Source organism: Urocitellus parryii, chromosome 13 (genome assembly GCF_045843805.1).
Source record: "Urocitellus parryii isolate mUroPar1 chromosome 13, mUroPar1.hap1, whole genome shotgun sequence".
In the NCBI taxonomy this organism is placed as follows: Eukaryota; Metazoa; Chordata; class Mammalia; order Rodentia; family Sciuridae; genus Urocitellus; species Urocitellus parryii.
The window spans coordinates 20,920,152-20,941,236 of NC_135543.1; the positions used below are offsets into that span (position 1 = coordinate 20,920,152).

Consider the following 21,085-nt stretch of genomic DNA (forward strand, 5'->3'; position numbering starts at 1 on the left):
CTAGACCTACACTTAAAAACCACAGGCCTTGATGAAGGAAAATATAGGCGTTAGTTAACGACAGTGTGGTCACTGTACTGGCAAAGAGCCAGGAATAATCTAGCAGCTCAAGATTTGACTCTGCAGTGAAGATGCATCTTTTCTTTTGTTGAGGGACCTCGTGGTCATTATGCTGCAATTCTTGATGCCTCTGAAAGAAGGATGGTTACTCCTTCTGCACTGCTTCAGGATCTTCCTTAACTGCGTGGTCCTGATGGTTGACCTGTACACCGGTTAGAGTTCTTGGACATAGGTGTGCTGTTTATGGGTAATTGTTATGCTGCAAAGTTCCCAGAAAATTCACTCATCAAATCAGCAATGCATGTTAGAAGGCCGAGCCTGTGATGGCATTAAGTTGCTTCATGAGCCCTTCCAAGCTTGCCATTTGTTCACTCAGATCATCCTGCTCATACACCTGTAGAGAGAAGAAGAGCAGAGAGTTAATACGAAATGTTGATACTTTCCTTTTTGTGGCTAATTTGGCCACTCAGTATTCTCAGGACTGACACGTGACCAATATCCTTGGCTATCTGTGGAGTATATTGACTGAATGGAGATGCTGGCAAGAAAAGAGGTGGTGATGAGTGACTGTTGGGTGTTTCATGGGCTCCATTCCTGTAACAAGAAAAATGTTCTATAGTCAAAAATGTCCTGATTTAAATCAAGTTCCACCAATCACTAGCCTTGCAGTCCTGGACAAGTTCATGAAATTCTCTGAGGTATGGTTTTCTTCATCTGTGAAGTGGTGATAATGACATTGGTTTCATGGGTTATTCTGAGCATCCTGTGACACACTCCATGCCTGTCATAGTGTCCAGAATGTGATGTCCATAAACGGCTTTAAAAAAAATCTTTGTACTATAATCTAGGTATATGTTTTGCATGGGAACTTGATGGGTCTTGACAACACCAATCGGAAGCCTGGGGGTCATGACTTAGTTTGTGTGTGGAAACAAATGTATGCCCCAAACCAGACTCAGTGTTGTGCATAGGTGTGAAGGGACTCTTGTGACCTGATTTGAAGATGTTGGACTGTGGAAATCTTAGAAATTATAGTCTTTCTATCTCTTATTCACTGTGAGTCATGAATATCATGTTATTAGTACATAATAGGAGTCTTAGTTATCACTGATCCCCAGGTTACTGAACTCAGGGTTCAATAATGGTTTAGTATATAGAGAATAGATGTATAAATTTATATTTAAAATAAAATTTCTCCATGTCATTTTGATGGTCAACCAAATAGGGAGACAAGGGACCAAAGCACTGAGGCTATGGTGTTGATTTGAATTCTTTTTTTTTATGTGCTTCCTTTTTTTTGAGTCAGTTTTTTTTTTTTTTTTAATTCTTCAAATGGGAAGAAGAAGCTTGTTTCAGTGAGTATTTGGGAGCATACCATAAGTCAGTGCTGTCCAGTGGTTAGTGTCCAACAAATATTAGTCTCCTTCTTTGCCACCATATAGTTTATTTTGATGCACATAAACATGGCTTTCTTGATTATTCTTGGATAGTGCATTCAATTGATTAAATGACTGAACCAACAAGGTTGTCAGTGACTTGGCCACATGCTCTTAAAAGCTTACAGGGATTGAAAAGTAGTCAGTTGGGCCCAACAGTACTTGTATAAAGGTATTTGAAGAGGAATGTTGAAGTCAGGTGATGACTTGTTTAGTCATTTTCAAAAATGTTTTAGTTGTCTGGGCTACTTTTCTAGAATTATCTACATCTAATTGTACAAGATAGAAATCACTAGTCACACGTAGCTATTGGATCCCGAAATGCAGCTAGTACAAATTGAAATGTGTTTTCCCTATAAAATATACATCAGATTCTGATTACATTTTATAAAAAACAGTATGCAAAATACTTTATTGACAATTTTTATATTTATTGCATATCAAAGTGACATTATTTTGGATCAGATAAAAGCAATTATTAAAATAAATTTCACCTATCTTTACACCTGTTAGTGGGCTCCTTGTTTAAATTATACATGTGGCTCGCACTGTATTCCTATAGCTTACTGATGATCTAAATCATTTGCCTCATTTAACAATAAATGTAAAATGGGCCACCTGGCCATTAATCCTTATGAAATGAGAAACATAAATTTAGGAGTTTGAGTTGATTTGAGATATGGCCACAAATATCAGACCTAAACAAACATTGAAGGAAACATCTAAATTCTGACAAAAGAGCATTCGATTATTCTACATTTGTATCTTTAAGAGCAGTGCTTTGAGTCTATAACATCCTTCTGTCAACTATTCAAACACACATACACTTTCAGCTTTCTTGGATTCTATATAGGTGAAACACTTTACTATTTGTAAAACTGAAAATAATAAAGCAAGAAAAAATATATTGTTCTTCATTTAAATGAAATTATCCTTTCTTTTTGATGATCAGATTTTAAAGAAAACATGATTTTATTAAAGAAGACTTACAGTTGAATGGCTCACAAAGGACTAATTGTCGTTGACTGATTTAGTCTTTGATATTATGATAATTTTCCTTATCATTTTATTATTTGCAAACTTTATAGAAAACTTCACTCATGCATTAAAAAAAAAAAAAAAAGCCAGAAGCTAGTTGAAAGTGACTGATCAATTCTCATTTCACAATCTAGGATTTAAAAAGTTCCTAGTAGAATAATAATATAGAATTTTAATGTTTATAAAACTTTTACCCTCTTTCAATTCCCTGATTATTTAAGATGTCTGATATGCTAATTCCTTAGCCTTTTAAAAAATGTTTTCTCTTGAAATCCATGCAGAAACACTAGAAAGTTTTCTAAATAGTGTCTTTAGGTAACACCTTTTTGAATCTTAATAGGACATTTTTGGAGAGAAATGTTTATTTCTCCCAAAATTTCAAACATTTGTCCCATTCACTGATTTTCCTTCTGAGATTTCTAATTTAAACACTGTTTGGCTTCTTTCCTTAAAACTTTTTTCCCTCTTGAATCATGAAACTTTCACTCTTATTTTCTAAATATTTCCATCCCTCCATTTTTCTTTCTTAAACTCTCTTCTCTATTTTTTTTATTTTGCTTTTTTTCTCATTTCTATGTTCTAGGCTATTTTAAAAATAATTTCAGAAGTAATATATATGATAACTTCAAATACAGCTTTTTGTTACTTTGTAATATTAAAGAATAATTATGTAGGCTTCTTTCCAGAAATTCCAGGGTATTTTATCCCACTGTGTGTGTAGGTATGTGTGTGTGTGTGTGTGTGTGTGTGTGTGTGTGTGTGTGTGTGTATGCTCCTAACTATCAATATATTTGTTAGATTTAACTTAATCCCTGACATAATGTTTTTCTTAAAGTTTTTTCTCCATATGTCAAGTGCAGACAGGCAACAATAGGATCAATGGCTTGGGTCAGCAGTGAGTGCTGACTGGTTTACACTGTTTTTTTTTGCACAGCTTCCATATGGTACAACTCTTCCCTGGATGTGGCATGGATGTGAAGAATGCCCTTACGTTAGCTGGATCCTCAGTTGGTTTGTGGCTCTCCTCAGACACTTCAGGGGCTGTTGGCACAGACACAGGAAGCAAAGGGGATCTTGCTTTTCCAGCCAGCCCAAGAGAGGCTGTTTTAACATGAGTCTTGGGAAGAGTAGGCCCTGAAATTGAAAACACAGAGTGATGAGAAGTTATGTATGAAAGATTCTGAAGAACGTTCCCCCAAGCACATAAACCAAACCCAGTAGGGTGGCATTGATTTTAGGTTATTGTTCATTCTGTACTGTGGAGATTAATTCTGACACAAAGAATGGGCTCATTTTATTTTTACTGAATGGAAGACAGATTGTGATTAGGCCTCTCCAGATGAAGCTCCACTAGTCATATGTAATTTCAAATGGATTCCAAATCATGCAGGGAGAGTTGCCTGGGAGCTCTGCACTGTTCATCACGTCCTATAAAGTGTCAGGTGCATTCAGTGGATGCCCAGAGTCTCAGCTTTGGGCCTGTGCTCTACCAAGTAAATGAGCCCTAAATTGTGTAGGGGGACGAAAGACTTAGCAGACATGATTTTTCTGGTTTACAAATGAGTATTCAATGTTACAGTATATAACAGTCTTTCATGGCTACCTGAAAGAATCTCCTTATTAATCCCCTTTTGGAAAAAAAATAAAAGACATATAATTTTGTCCTAATCAATATGTCTTCTTTCAATAAAAAGATATTCTAATGCTCATAAGCATCATTTGAGGAACTGCCAAGTTTCTATTGGATGACGTTCTGTCTACTACAAATAAGGGCTACCTTTTCTTTTCAAATTTGACATTTGCCTTATAAATCCTGCTTAGCTTCTAGCTGTACTACAACTTTGCCTCTATTGCTTGAAACAAAACTCTATAAATCCCTATTGAATCAGCTAGTACACCTCACAGGATGAAGAAGTTCTCATCATTTTTAGCATCATAATGAAGATTTCAGCAGAAACTGTAGGAGTAAGATGTGAAAAGAAGTTTACCTCATTATTTTCTATCACCAATAATGATGTTTTAATTCTAATGATTCTAATGGGGTTCTATATTTTGACCCCCTAGCCTACAAGTTGTTTTGAATATACTTCAGAAAACAGCATTCTAGTTAGTAAATTCCAGAGGTTAATGCATCCACGATCAAAAAAATAGGGATAATTTGTTTATTGGGAAAGAAAGGATGAAAACAATCTAATAAATTAGTGATTAGCTAGATATTCGTCACAGTAAATGAAAAAGTGTCACATGAACACATTTTTCCATGTGATGACCTAATATGTTAACTTCTTCACATTTATATCTTTTCACTCTTAAACATTAGGAATCAAAAGTCTACAAATGGAGTGAAGAATCTGGGATTTCCAATCCATTAAGTCTGTGTTGAGAGCTCAGCAGAGCTCAGCTATGTACTAGTTGTTAATCCGTTGGTTAACTAAACCTGCCTTGGTCTGTCTTTTTCCACCTGTAAAATGTGAATGTTAATAATTATTTGTGAGGATGAAATGAGATTGTAAATTTAAAGTAGGTGATATGTAATACCTTGCTCAAACAGAACAGTCCTAAGTATTAGTACTCCCAATTCACATACAAGGATGATAAGTAACTTGCTGGAGTTCACACATTTAGAAAGGGGCAGGCATGCAGAGGTTTGCACCAAGTTATAAGCCCCACTAAGCAAATGAAGGTTTTATTACTAATATGTTGATCTAGCTCATCCAAATGTGCTTTTTGGAGAAGTCAAGTAAATGAACATGAAATCGAGTCCACAGATTCTATTTAACTTGAGGGGTTATTATTTTATTATATTATGGTTTCTTATAATTGAGTTGTAATTTTTTTTTTGTACCAGGGATTGAGCCCAGGGGTGGTTAACCACTGAGCCATATCCCCCACTCCTTTGTTGTATTTTATTTAGAGACAGGGTCTTGCCAAGTTGCTTAGGGGCTTGCTAAATTGTGGAGGGTGACTTTGAACTTCTTACCCTCCTGCCTCAGATTCCAGAGCTGCTGGGATTACAGGCATGCTACCACCATACCTAGCTGAGTTGTAATTTAAAAGTAAAAAGAGAGCTTCCATAATCTCCAATACTGAACAAACTATTTTCATTACAATGTTATTTAAATATATAAATATAAAGCTTGCCATCATTTAAAAAAAAAGTGTAGTTCTCATTTTATGCCATAAAATCCAAACTTTATGTTAAATGTAAAATCTGAATACAATAGCACAGTTTGAATTATCATTATTAGTTTTATATAATAAAAGAGGTTAGTGGGCTAAAACAAAAATCACCATGTGAATTTGGTAACATATGCCACAATCATCTTGGGTTTGTCATGTACGCTCAGTTTTCACTACCAATATTCTCTAGTTGAATGATAGACAAACCTTCATTTATACAGAGACTTCAAAGCCAGCTGTTCTTCACTGGATGTGAACAAACTACTTGTTGATCATATTTATCTCTGCGAGAAATAGAATGTCCTGTGCTCAATTTTTGGAGTGCAATATTTAGCCTCAAACATAAAACTGGGATGTAAGAAAGGCAGCTGGAGGAGAAATGGAGCAGAATGGAAAGTTGCAAGCAGTTAACTCACACAATAGCACCATCGCCTATGGATGTGGCAGATCTAAAGTCCATGCACTTAAACAGCCTTTGACAAACAGGAGGTCAGGACCACACGAGCAACAGAGATAGAAGTCTCTCTGTTAAGAAATAGTAACTTAGGTAAAGAAGTAAAAGCTGTGTACCTGTCAGAATGCATTCACCCCAACAAGACTTTCCTGCTATAAGAGAACCAAGGGAGGTAGGAACAACTAAAGGTATATTTCTTTAAATAACCCAATAGGCAACAGCCAATGAGGAACTGGGTGAGGGACCTTGTGTTATACTGGATAAAAAACTGATTGAACCTCATCTGGGTGTGCCTGCTCCCCACAGACACCCGATCTTGCAAGCTCTCTAATGAAGTAAAGCCCTACTTTTTCTGCATCTTGTCTCTCAGTCCATTCTTTGGGTTTGGACAGGTGAGCATGATTCTCACACCTATACATCCTTTTCTCTTTAGCCTCTGACTGAAAACAGTGTTCCTGGTGCGATATTAGTTTTGAACCTGAATATAAAGGCAGGTGCTAAAAACCCAGGTGGAGCCAAGCTATCCTATGGTCCTCCAAGGGCTCCATTGTGTACGATTTACATTAATATTTTAGATTGTTATTTAAGTGAAATCGCAAAGTTTAAGAAAATCCATGAAGTTTAGAAGTTCAAAAAAGAATACTGTTTAACCTTGAGAATGCATCTGTCGAATTTCTATTTTGAGTTAAGTTACTTGAATTACAATTGTTTATCCTTTTAAAAGGCTCATAAGGTTCTGGTTAAATCTGAATTTAGCTGTATTATCACAAAAGCTGTCCCTCTTAGAACCTTCCAGGAGCACTGCTTATCCCTGTCTCAGGTCAACATAGCAGCTGCATTTTCACTATATATATATATTCTATTTCTATTATACATGTATAAATATGTATCTATTTTTGATCAAGTCTCCCTTGATGATAAAATCTACTGAGTTAATGTTAGGGTTTTAAACAAAATTTAAGGAACTTAATGACCTCTGAAAAAATTGCAGTTTAACTCTTAACCAGACATATGCAATGTTTCTAACACATACCAAATATCAATTCACTGTAACATAAGTATTTACCAGGAAAAAAAAAGTAAATGTGTTCTACAAGCAAAAAGTAAATGGCATTGGCACAGCTTATTATGGATGAGATTCTAATAGGGCTAGTGCCCAATTTGTTCTAGGAAACATATAAGAAAAAATATTCTTTGAGAATGTACCCATCTGTTGTATATAATTCTATATGATTCATTACAAATTTCTCATAGTTTTGCATGTTAAGCAATTGAATTCTTAGGGATGGCTTTCATTAGAACTATAGAAATATATTCTTAGGTATATTTTCTGCTCAGAATCCTAGATACGGTATAATACATGGACAGTGTATTATACTGTATTTGCCATTCTCTCACTGTTATGGGAAGGCATGGGTATGCCTACAGAGTGCTTTAACTCAAATCCATCAGAGAAAAGATCATTATGATTGATTTTCTACAGTGACCAGGCAACAGCTACACACTGAGACTGTATTGAGTTTTGAACTCTTTAAAAGACACGGTGGGATTTGCAAAAGGGATTGAAGACTGTCTCAGCTCAGAGACCACACGGGGTGTGTAAACCTCAAGTGAGTGCCTTTTCTCATGTACTATTCAGAGAATCACAGACATTCACAATGTTGGCACCTCCAGGGCCCCGAGAGCTCAGGTAGTGACCTTCCCCTTTATTTTGGAGAAGAGAAATCTGAGGTTCCTGGAGACTGAGAGATCAAGGTAGAATCATTTCAATAAAATTCCAGTAGACACAAAGAATCTGAGCAGTCTCTCAGAGTTCATTATCAGCAGGTGCGCTCCATTGGCCTTAAATATTTTTTTTTCATTTTCCTGAAAAGGGAGTTAAAGAAAAGAGTATAAGGGAAGTTTCCCAGGAGAAATTTATTAATAGCCAATTAGACAACTTTGGTCTCAAAATTGCCCTTTTATGAAGAAGAAAAAGAAATTAAAACAAAGATTTTCAGGAAAGCATCTTGTTCAGCAAAACAGACACCATTCTCTTGGGTATTTTCATAGATTCAGCATTTTCTACTCCAAACCTCAGATATTTTAGGCCTGGACCCTGGTGAAGCCTGATTCCCTGCAAGCTCACCAAGTCGTGCTTTTCCCTTTTCGTATATATTGTTGTAGCTCACTGTGGGTAATTGGTTTCTGTCTTCATTTTCTACTTTGATTCCTATTCTTCTCTGGGGCTAAGAGACATGATTTTAGCTCTTCACCTCGCACCTGAAACCTCACAACTGCCTTCCCCAAAGGCTAACTTTTGACTCCAACTTCTATACCATTCAAACCAAACAAACATTTTTTTTAATGTAAAATGACCAGTTTCATGGCATGTCCTACATATTTAAGTGAGAAAGCAATGACATCATCCTGCATTTGGATTAGTGAGTTTTGCTTAAACCAAAGGGGACTCTGGGGACCATCTTGCTGCCTCTGCCTCTCGCCTGTTGATGGACAGCTATTATTGGGAGCCCATCTACCCTGAGTCCATTCCTCCATACTGCACGGCTGTTGCAGATGGGGCTTTGCATACTTCACCAGATACTATCTGCTTTCAGAAGCTACTTTATAAGACAACAGTCTTCTTGGATCACCGGCCTCATCCGTTCTTGGTGTGGCTCCCCATATGCCTCAGAGTTTGTAACCTTTGGCGAACTCCATGGTGTTTGACACACTGAAGGAGAGTCACCATCCTACCCTTCTGAAGTACGAAAAGGCAGTAATAATTAGGAAAAAAAAAATCACTTCAGTATGTTAAACTCTTATTCCTTCATGATAAGAAAAGGCAAAATTCTTTACAGCTTTTCTCATGTTGGTAAATCCAGGCATAAGGCTTTATATTTAATTATTTCTTTACTATGGAGAACTGCACTGAGATTGAAAATGGTCCTAAACATGAACAGTTTCAATGAAACTTCTAGGAGAATGCATCAAACTTCTCTGAGCAATGCTTTAAAGCAAAATCAAAGGGATGATAAAAATCAAAAGCATCCCTACCATGGCTCTGAGCTGCTAATTTAATATAATCTTAACTGGATGGTCAAGAACCTCTGAAATTTTCCCCACTACAAGGAGAGAATTCCAAGACATGATCCAGAAAATTCACCTCATTTTGGGAGAGGGAGGTGAACAAACCTGAGGGTGACAGCAAGTGAGAGGAGGAGTGACTCTGGGGATCAGAAATTAGAAGAATCTTCCATCTGTTTGCAGTCAGGTTTTAGAGGGTAGGAGATTCTCTACCCTGAACACCAGGCTGATCTTCATAAAAGATTTTTTGGTTACCTCTATTATGGCAGTCTCATACCTTAGAATTCTGTGAATTCTAAACAGAGAATAAATTCTCAGATAAATATCTGAATATCAAGGAAGGGTGCTATCCTTGGACTTGGGAAATGCCATCTTACATAGTTTTGTGACCATGATGGTCAGCTTTTTGTTACTGTAACAAGCACCTGAGATGAACCAACTTATAATGAAGAAAGGCTTGCTTTAGCTCATGGTTTCAGATGTTTCAGTCTAGAGTCCACTGGACCCATTTTATTTGGGTCTGTGGCAAGGCAATATATCATGGTGGGAGGAGTGTGTGATGGATAAAACTGCTCACCTCACGTTGACCAAGAAGCAAGGAGAGTTCCCATATTCCTTTTCACCCTCAGTGACCTAAAAACTTCATCCTTCTAGGTTCTACCTCTTAAATGTTTCATAACCTCCCAATAGCACCAGCAACTGGGGATCAAACTTTTTAAAATGGACCTTGGGGGACACATATCCAAACCAGAGAAGTGACGTTGGCCCAATAGTTTAATTTCTTTGGATCTTGATTTATTCATATCTATAAAGGTTAAAGGTTATTTGATCTTTAAGATATTACCTGTAAAATGGTTGGTTAAAGGAAGGAAAATATAGCTCTTTTATCTGCTCCTAACTTTACATTTGGACTTGTCTCTCCTTAAGATTTAGGAAGACTTGGTTAATTGATAAAAAGGAGTTGATTAAAAAAGAATCCAAAATATCTATCAAGTGAATGCTTAATGCATAAATGACAATAATTGGGCTTTAAGCCAGTGCTTTCTAGAAAAAAAAAGTTCCATCCTTAAAATTATTAATGAAAATCTATAACACCACTTAAGCTGGCTTTGCTCTCTTTATTTTAAACTAGCAATAGAGAGTGAAACTAAAAATAGGCAATACTAAATTTCTGTGAGTTTAAATGATCTACGGTTAATTGAAAATTCTAAATTCACAAATGCTTCTCCTGAAACCACTGTAGAACTCTCTGTTCCTGGGGTGCAGGTTGGGAAAGCGCCTCAGGCAACCCTTTGGTGGAACTCAGGATGGCGATACACTAAATAAATGCTTTTACATGGATATACAACTAATTAAGTGAGCATCACTTTGGTTTTAATGTTATTTCCTCAGCAGGACCCACCGAGGGGGCAAGTACAAATGACTCTGGGGTTCTGAGATGGGCCAGCGGTGTACAGCAGCGGTAGATGAGTAGCCTCAGTAGGAATTTACTGTTTTAAGCTTTATTTTCACAGTACAGTTATTAAACATTTCATTTGCTCATTAGGTACATAATCTATGAGTGCCAGGTGCAGACTCCTGCTAGCATCTCCCTGCAGAAGTTTTTCCCAAGTCCAATGCTTTTTTTTTGGTGAGAAATATTAGACTAGGCTGCAGCAGGCATGTAGGGAACTAACTTACTTGGGTGGGATCAGGGGCCAATGTGTAGCAGGGCTTTTGATCTTCAATATTAAATTTCATATCTGTGCTTGTTTTTTCCACTATCTGCTTCTGACTTTATTTTCTCCTCCTTTGCCTTTTGGAATAAAGTTAAAACGGATGGTTGTAAAAAAGACTGGGTTCACATCCTGCTTTGTCTGTCACCCATTCTGTGATACCAGACAAAGGGAATGGCCTCTCACAGTCCAGTTTCCATGTGAATAAGCATAGTTCCTATTTGTGCTTATTATTAAGCAGTTAGTCTGTGCTCAGGTTATCTGGGGAACATGGAGCTGTCATAGATTCATTTACACTTCTCATGTGCAAGGTTTTTTGTTTTTTGTTTTTTCCTCCTATAAGAGAGATAAAAAAATATGTATGTGAAACATTGTGTAATACTCTCCTTTGAAAAGAGAGTGGCCACATTTGCCTAGGTCCACACACGTGATCAAATATCAAGCATATACATTTTGGTATCAATTCTGAGTCTACAAGGCACATTGTACTTTTAGGGTGATAAACATGCCCCAAACATGCCACTTCTGGGAAGAAAAGTTTTGTTCTCTCCTTCTAACCCTCCTATTTCTCCTTAGAGATATGGAAAGCAGCACCTCTGCTTACTGGGGAAATGCTGAGTGACAAGGCCCCTCACCTCTCTATGCTTTCCCACTCCTCCCAGTAAAAGTCACAGTACGGTGGTTTTCATTGGGCCACCTCTCTGTGAAAGTTGGAAGGTTAGATGAATGCGCTGATGATCATTACTCAAGTTCTTAAACTCAAGTTCTTGGAAAACCTCAAACTCTCTGGCCTTGAACTTTGTCAAGGTTGAATTTGTTAAGCAAACAAAGTAAAGCAAGACCTGATTCAGCCCTGCCTCCACTATCAATTTCAGTTCACAGCAGGTGGAACCATTAGTTCAACAGTGAAGAGGAGGAAAAGTTCTCCTGGTCACTCTCACCTAATTATTCCAGAGGGCAGGTCAAAAAAGTTGATTCTCATTTGGTAATCAGCACCTTGTCCATTATTTCCAAGAACTGGAACCCAAAGAAAAAAAGGATAGCAGTACCTAAAGTACAATAAAACACCTTTTCCCACATTGTCTTATTCGATCCTTAAAATAGCTACCTTATTGCTCTTATCTTGGAGACAGGAAAGTTCAAAGAAGATAAGGGAAATGGTCAAGATCATTCAGCTGGTAAGTGGGACTTGAATACAGGGCTTATACTATTAAATTGTATGCTCTTTTTTAGACAAAAAGACATTTTCAAAATCAACAAAGTAGACTTTGATGGAAAGAACAGCAAAGTGGACAAGACACCTTAGTACTGGTGACAGGGGAGAGGATACCACAGTTGAGGGCAGTGGCTACAGTGTGGCATGGCAGAGTAGGTGATGGAAGAGAGAAGAAAGAACAGTCATAGATCAACAGGCTCCATCTTTCTTTCTTTTTTAAATCTTTTTCAGCACTGGGGCTAGAACCCAGGACTTTGCACATGCTAGGCAAGTGCTCTACCACTGAGCTACACCCCAACCCTTCTCTTCTCTCTCTTCATTCCAGCAAGACATGTTCACATCTGAGTGGTGACCAATGTAAATATGATATTCCAGCATCACGAAGTGCAACTTCTAAAGACTTGGGAAAGAATAACAAGACTACATGGTTTGAAGATTGCAAAGAATGAAAACTTTCTTCAACCTTTTTCCTCTCTTTGTACCCTTTCTCCCTTTTGGATATTTCTCCCAACATGGACCGTTCCCCATACTTCTTTTTTTCTGCACACACACACCGTATGAGAAACCAGAAACCATCTGTACACTCTCCCCCATGATATATATCTAAAAAATAATAATCTGATAACTTAATCAACAATGAACTGTTGGTAGCTTATTACCTTTTTCTTCTTGTATTTATTTACCTTTTTAAAGAGAGACGATGAAAGGATGATGTAAGGAATTAATGGTTTTCTGTCACCATTTCATCCGCCTGGGTAGGGAAGATGCTTCTGCTTCCTAAGATAGTTATCTTTCAAATCTGATGCTAACACTTTTTTTCCAGTTTCCTTTTTCTCTAAGCTATAAGGTGTCTACCTCCTGGCTGAACAATAAAACAATTCAATAAGTAATTTGATTCCCCTCCTGTAAGAGTGCAAGATTTGGAATCCCAATTAAAAGACATGCATTTTCTGAGTTGTGTCTGTTTGTGGGCTGACCTACCTTTACACACTCACAAACTGGAATCCAAGTGCCGAACTTATCAAGCACATCTGAGGGCATTTAATAGTAATCGAGGAAAAGAACAGTTTCCAAAATGCTCATAGGGAGAAAGGGATCAATTATGTTGGAAACATGATTTAAACATTCCTGAATGACTTTGAATCCATGAAAATCCTATGCACGGGAAACCTATTTATTTTGTATTTTATAATGGGTAAGGGAATACCTTATAGAGAGATTTAAAGGGAGATAGGCTTCTTAGTTACTTACTCCATCATATAGTTTATGTCAGAAATAATGACTAAGTGAAAGACAAAAACATTGTCTAATGTGTCTTTTTGTCCTGAGGCCCTACCCAGGACTTGAGGAGAGTAGGGCTGACCAGAACAAGACTGTGGCAAAGGCCACCACAGGCCAAGGAAACTGAAGAGACCTTAAACTAATAGTCCCTCTGGTCCTTACTTTTGATTTAGAAATTTCATAGAATAAGAAAAGTTTCAAGGAAATCATCAAAGGTCTCAAGAAATAGATTCACTGGAGAAGTTCTTTATTTCCCACTTTCTTTGATGTTTCTCTGAGGTTCCTGGATCACATATTAACAAAATATCCAACAAAATAAAACAAAAAGTACAAACTCAAAACCAAACACTTGTGTTTTTTATTAGCAGGCTCCCAGAATTTAAGTTTGAAGATACTGATTCCACATTTTATCCATCACTCACTGTGAGAGGTTTTTGACTTTTTGTAGGTTTTTTTTTCCCCCATACAATGTCAAAGTCACGAGACCCCCTCAGTTAATTTAAGAAATATTTCAAATTATTTTTAGACATTTCTTTTCTCTACCCAAATAATGTTTAAAATGTTCTTTTTAACTTTTTCTACCCTATTTGCAATGAAAAGCAACAAATTTGAGTTTATTATCTATAGTTAGTGTGATTTGGATATTTTATGATCTGGTAGAAAAATTGTCAATTCTATTCTTCATGAAAAATATAGGGCTTAAAACCTCTACTTTATTGTCTAATTTTTGCTGATATGTGGTGATAAAACTTTGAAAAAAACCACATTTGCAATTCACCAAGAAAAAGAAAACAATGATATTGCATAAGTTTTCATATTAGTTAATGAAAATAGTTTTCAAATGCAGAAACAATGTAGAAATACCCACTTCAGTCTCTTTTAGCTTCTGTAATTATGTACTCTGTGCAGAATGTCATCAGAATCCAAAATCATCCACATGAGTATGCAGTAGATTGTACTTCAGTAAATATTTCATATGAAGTCTAAGATAATTTCACTTTTAACAAATGAAATTATTTTGTGAATATTGGAAACATTTTCTGTTCTAAAGACTAGAGGATTGCTATGGAGGAATCTGTTTTTATAATAAAACCTTAATTACCCAGAAGCTGATTTCTTAATGTCCTGAAATAATTGATGTTAGTTTCATTTTTCAAAGAAGTCCTCAAAACATGCTTGCACCCTCATACACACAGACACTAATGGATACCATGATCATAGCCAGGAATATAATTTTCAGATTAAACTGTGTTGTTAGTACACTGCCAATTCAACTCAATTGCTTCCAACTTTTATATGATCTTCTTAGAAGAACCAAAGTACAGCATGAGCAATATTTTCAAGACAGAGTGCTCAAAGAAAATGTCTTAGTCAATAAGGTGTGTTTAGGTGTCTTAAAATATTTTCAACCGCAAGTTAAATACCCTCTCCATTCTCACCCCAAGAGAGAAAACAACTCACAGGAGTCTCACCATTTTTTTTGCATTGAGAAACGTCTTCCCGGTGTTTTGCTGCCATAATTCTAGGGCTGGTCCATACTTGCATATTACCAGTTTATGCACAGTGCTCTCAGCTTATGTCCTCATTACACTAGGGAAAGGTTAAGTATGAAAGTCACAAATCTTCTCCTACAGGTCTAGTCTGGTAAGGATCTGCCCTGTAAATTTCTCCATGGATTTAATTGAATTCTCTTTCCTCACTTCTACAATTCACAATAATAATTACAAAATCAGTTGGCTTCTTAGAATTTATTTTGTCCAACTATGAGAGTCTTTATTTGTTCTCCCTTAAAACGATGCAAGTATGTCAACTTAGATTCTAAGGGCACAGGCATTTATATATGCTCATTGAAAGTACTCAGAGGTGAAGGGAACTGAATTTGCAGCTTCCATTGAATAGCATTACAGAGTAAGATGCATGGATAGGTGAAGAGCTATGTAAAATCTAAAATATGAAAAAAAAGTTGGAATCTAGTTGGCGCATATATGAGCGTTCACTGTACATATTTTCCAAAGCATCTGATAGTTTTATTTACTATAACTTCAGAAGGAGAAGCCAAAAGGATGGCACCTTTGAATAAAGGGGCTATGGTATTTTTAAGTACTTGTTCCTTGAAGTCCTCCTTTTTGGTTTTTTTAAAATTACACTATCACTGTTCTCCCTATCCCTTGGGCCTCTTATTCACAAAATTATGCTTCTACCCTCACTCAGTTTGGGAACTATACTTTTTCCTTCCATTTCTTTCCCTGGGAGTTCTCATCTAATTCAACCTACTGCAGGTTGAAACTCCTACTCACGAAGAAGAGTCCCCAAGTGGCTTCTGCAGCTGTGACACCGCCCTGGACCACATCCACCTTAAATACTCCACGGTCCCACCTGGATGCTCCACTCCCCCTTCATGCTCAACATGCAGTCCTCCCTCTCCCAGGTTCCTACTCCTTTCAAAGAGTAACTTCTCGGTTCACTTCATTCCAGTTGGTTATTTAAAATCACATTCCTGAAGACCCAGGAGTAAAGTAGCAGTCACCTCCAACCTGCCTTCTCCCTCCTTCTTCATTGCCCACTCATCATTCACTCAGTCATCAGCTTCTTCTTTTGAAAGACACCTCTTGCAATTGCCTCCTTTGTTCTGTTCTATCTGCCCTTAATTTCCACCAGTTGCTTTCTGTCTCCTCCTTGGTTTGCCATTTGATCCTCCTTAATATCAGCTCCATTTTCACTCGCCACACTCTGCTTTCTTCCGCTGGTCATGTCCTCATTGTCCTAGGAATCATCCTTTCCAGCAAGGCTGCCTTTGCTTCCAAACTCTGAAAATGTCTTCTCCTCTCCTGCCCCTGTGCCTTTACATACTCTATTCCTTCTTCTTCATAGACTTTGGTGACTTTCCACCAAACTGGGAAAGGAGTCAATGTTGGGGTTATGCCGAACGAGGCTTTTATCCAGTCCCTGCCGTTGGCAACTGTAACCTCTGAGGTGTTATTTAATTCCTAAGTACTCTGGGTTCTTTCCATATAAATTCGTGGAATTTAAAGACATGCCATGTGCCAAAGGACATTCTTCCCAGTCTTCATAGCTCACATGGAATTGGTTGGTTTTTGGTTAAACATCTCTATATTATAAAATTATTTACATTTATTCGAGCTACTAGAAACACAAGGTCCTCAGAACTGTCCATTCTTTAAAGATACTTGTTAATTGCAATTTTATCCTTCTCCATTTGCAGTAAAACTAAATTTCAGTGAAAAATTCTGGCTAATCCTTGTCCTGCTGGGCCAAAGAGAAGTTCTCTTCAAGCCCGTGTATGGGAAATTATTCATGAGGAAATATGCATCTATGCAATGTTTCATAAACCCTTCAATATTCAATATGTACAGCCGCATGGAATTTTTGAATATTTCATATTCATAAAATGATTGGAAGCCAGTTCTGAAAAATAAGCTGTTGGTCACCTTGTGTGGGATTTAGAAATAAGCTTATATTATATTTGGGGTTTGGACGTCTATATAAGATAGTTGTTTAAGTCAACCAATAAGAAATAAAACTTTCTACAATTGCATGTGTTGGTTCAATGCATGTAGGAAAAGAATGAAGTCAATATATATTTGGAAAACCCCTCCCCACTCCTAAAAGTATGTCAAAATAAAAACCAATGAATATATAAATAACACAGTGAAAACAGAAAGAAAAAGTTTTTTTTTTTTCTGTCTGCAATGCAGAAGCTGGAGAATTGTGTCATGTATTATTATACAAATTCCAGTGAGAATATTAGAATACCCTTGGGAAAAAAGTGTTTGCAATGTACGTATTTACATGTGAAGGGAGATGCCAAAATACAGGCTCAGTTTTTATTAGTTGTGAGATTACTATTCATATAATCTTTGATTTTGTGTGTGTGTGTGTGTGTGTGTGTGTGTGTGTGTGTGTAAAACAGAGCTGTTCAGAAGAGTAGTCAAAATCCCCAGGTTCTAATCCTTTGTCTGACAGTTAAATATAATGTACCGCTAAATGTATTTGCTACATATTCTTTGCTTCAAAGTTTCCTTCTGAATAAACTGGGAGAAATAATACTTTTCATGTTTTGTGAAGATTAAATGAGTCAGTAAACTTATGGTTACATGCCTAATAAAGGTAATTATCAATAAGAAAATTTGGAGATTTCATTGATATGGTTAGAATTCATTTTTTCTTGTGTATGTAGTAGGGCTTTGTGGTCATATTAAATATGGAAGCCAGGTGGCACAGAGGCATACACTGAAATCTCAGTTACTCTGGAGGCTGAGGCAGGAGGATCTCAAGTACCTGAGCATCTTAGTGAGATTCTGTCTCAAAATAAAATAAAAAGGGGTAAGGATGCAGCTCAGTGGTAAAACACTTGCCTAGCAGCAGTATGGAGCACTGGGTTCAATTTCTTGTGCTGAAAAAAGAAAATAAAATTTGCATTTACATGATTTTAAATGTTAGTTCTGGAAGGTCACATAAGTGTGAAATATTTCTTTAGGGTACTACAAAAGAAAAATAAAGCAACAAAATCTGAGCTTTGAGACAGGAAAGAGTAAGGACAGGTACTGTTTTTATGGCACCTGGATGATAGTAGGTGCTTAGAACGGGAGGAGAGAGAGGGCTGGGTTAGACCTGATGGGCAAGGGCTTCAAGTCAGCTTCCAGAAACTTGGTCCTGCAGGATCCATGGAACCCAGAAACTCAAGGAGAACATTAGAAAATTCTCAGACTTTAAAAACATCAAGAGGGTAGTGGAAATTTACTTTAGAGCACTTTTCTTTGTTGTAACTGTAATGTTCTACCATTGTTCCTCTCTCTGATCTGGAATTTTAAAAACTCAAATACTTCTGTGTTGGTAGCCACTATTGTATAGTACCTGCTGCCCTTTAAGTTCAGAAGCTTTAAGCCAGGAAGGAAAGGACATTTAAGGGGAATTGAGCTCAGTGACAGAAGGAGGAAAAGAAGAAGGAAGAAATGGGGGAGAAAGGTAAAGAGGGAGAGAGAGGGGATAGAGGGAGAGGGAGAGGAAGAGACTGAAGGAGGAAAGCAGGTTTTGATTGTTTGAACATTTATTGGAGAAACAGGTCCTTTTTCTCTCAGACCTCTGTTTTCTCTCAGTGCTCTCTGCCACCAGCCTCCTCAAACACATATTTAGTCCTTAGACATATTTTATATCCAATCATGATTTATGATAAGATCTTGTAGGGGATTATAGAATACAATTTAACTTGCTGACTGCTCAAATAAACATTTCTTCTAATTACCTCCCATTTCCTGTGATTTATATTACCACTGCTTATTACTACCTTACTACCACCAGAAAAAAAGTTTTAAATTTATTTTGCAGATTGTATATGCTATTCACCCTGATGTGACATCGGCTGATCTGAAATTTTCATTGAATGGCACGTTGTTCTTTTGCAAAATGCATGTGCAAGTCATTCAGTCTCTACAGGAGGTGTTCTCCACTGTCTCATGGGAATGTGAGGAGCCTAGGATATGAGGACCCCTCCAGAAACGACAGCTAACCCATCCCAGGTCCCCACAAGAGCTTGTATTTTGGAGAAAACTTACCACAGAGAATTGGAGATCTTAACTATAAATCTTCATTTAGGCAAAAAAAATTCAGAGTGTTTCAGAAGTAGGACCTCTTGGAACACATTTATAAATACTAATCTAATGCCTTCATCAGGCATTGAAAAATGTACACAGAGGCCTCAGGTGTTTCTATGAATGTGAATGTTTGTTTACATTTTGCAGAATGTGGCTTGAGCAGAGGCAGAAGTGCTCAACTAAGCTTGGCCTTAGATTCTGGAAGGTTATCTTGGTTATAAGACTTTTTTGAACTAGTCTTGAAAATCCAAAAAGCAACATGAAAGAAAAACAGACTTTGTTTTTGATGTTCCATAGCTGAGCCTAAACGGAGGTTGATGTCAAAAGGCCAGGTTAAGTGATTCTTAGCCTGTTGTAGATGATGAACAATCTAGACTCTAATGAAAACTACAAACTCACTTGCTAGGGAAACAAAACCAAGCAAAACAAAACAACCCTGTACAGCTATAAATACGTGTGTGCTTGTGTACACACACAGAAAGAAATGTTAGTTTGATTTCAAGCAAGTTACCAAAGAAGTTCCTCCAGGTTTTCTATGGATAAGAGCACCTGATCTGTTCTAAAGCCAATGCCTTTCAGGTGTGACCTGAAGAGGGGCAGCCTCCATGTCTCCTAGAATCTCTTTAGCAATTCAGAATCTCAGGCTCTACCACAGGTTCACTGAATTGGAACTTGTATTTTAATAAGACCTACAGGTGATTCCCAGGCAGATAAAATTTAAGACTCAGTGCTTTGGATGGCCATGTCCACAGGGGGTTTAAAATTCCAAATTATATCTCAAATCACATTTGGAGATGACACATACTATATAATACTCTTAATTCACAAAATCTATTATTTGTAAATGAGAAGGCAAAGGTGTCAGTAATATTCTGCCTTTGACAAATCCCTTTGTATCCAACTTTCAATTGCTTACTTTTGCTCCTCACTCCTCTGTCCTCTTCGTTTTGTTATTTTCATCTGCAGGTATTAATAGAGGCAACAGTGAAGGCAAAGGTTGGAGCTGAGATCTAGGAAATTCCATGAGTTTAGTCATGTAATGTGCATCACTGTGAGGATCAGTTGGGGAGATGCAGGGTTTATAGGGGAGAAGAAACCAGGCAGTTACCGCCAAACCCAGATACCTGCTTAACTTAACATCTATGTGAGCCTCATTTAAAGAAGTTCAGAGAAGGTCATTTAAAGAAGTTCGGAGAAGGTCAGCTTCCTGCCTGGTGGATGGACATTCAGGCAACTTTGAGATGCTGCTCTGAGCCACTCTAGTCCACACTGGGTCTTCAGTGCAGAGGTCCACTTTACGGACTGCCCTCTTCTCTTGCACATCCATGTGGTGAAACAGCATTCATGAGTTAGATCTCATTTCACCAGCCAGCAAGTTATTAAAATGCCCTTTTATACCCCCTTCCACATGAACCCTCTGCTACTTAGCACAAATGTTGGAAACTTCAATGGGCCAAATTTACAAGGTGTTATGGTCCCCAGATTATATCAAATCAGAAGCTCCTGGACTCAGTACTGACATTTTCAACGACCATAATTCATGTTTATATGCTTAGATCCCTTATAATCATGCAGCAAACAATTTGTAAAGGCTAGATTTTATTTTCCCCTCTTACAGTTGTGGAAAATTGAAGCACAGAGAGGTTAAATGACTTATTCAAGGGTAACCCAGGCAATCAGCAGGGGCACTGGGTCCTAGTAGAGTTTTATTATTTTCCTTCAGTAAACACTTTCAGTTATACTTTGCACCTGTCAGAGAAGAGGCCTTTAAGACTGGATCAATGCTCATCATCACTCTTCAGTTGGCCCTACTATCCTGCTTTGAGTTCAACACAGAGGCAGGTATCAGGTCAGACCTGCGTGCACAGAGTAGCCTGTTTCCATTAACCGAGTAGAAGAAGAGAACAAACAAATAACTATATTTTCAAAAGCAACACCAACCATAACTAAAGGTTAGATTATCAATCTCTGACTTTAGAAACATACTAGGTTAATATCTTATTGTGGTTTGAACAATGCAGTCTCCA

The 21,085-nt window shown here is 37.3% G+C and overlaps 1 protein-coding gene across 1 annotated transcript in view; it reads right to left on the reverse strand.

Annotated features, from left to right (window-relative positions):
• Positions 1–364: 364 nt before the first annotated feature.
• Dcc (DCC netrin 1 receptor) overlaps positions 365–21,085 on the reverse strand; it is a 1,056,042-nt gene continuing 1,035,321 nt past the window's right edge. Inside the window, exons 28-29 of the mRNA XM_077792339.1 lie at positions 3,526–3,668; positions 365–454 (exon numbers count right to left, since the gene is read on the reverse strand). Of these exons, the coding sequence (XP_077648465.1) occupies positions 365–454; positions 3,526–3,668 (233 nt within the window). The remainder of the gene's footprint in view (positions 455–3,525; positions 3,669–21,085) is intronic.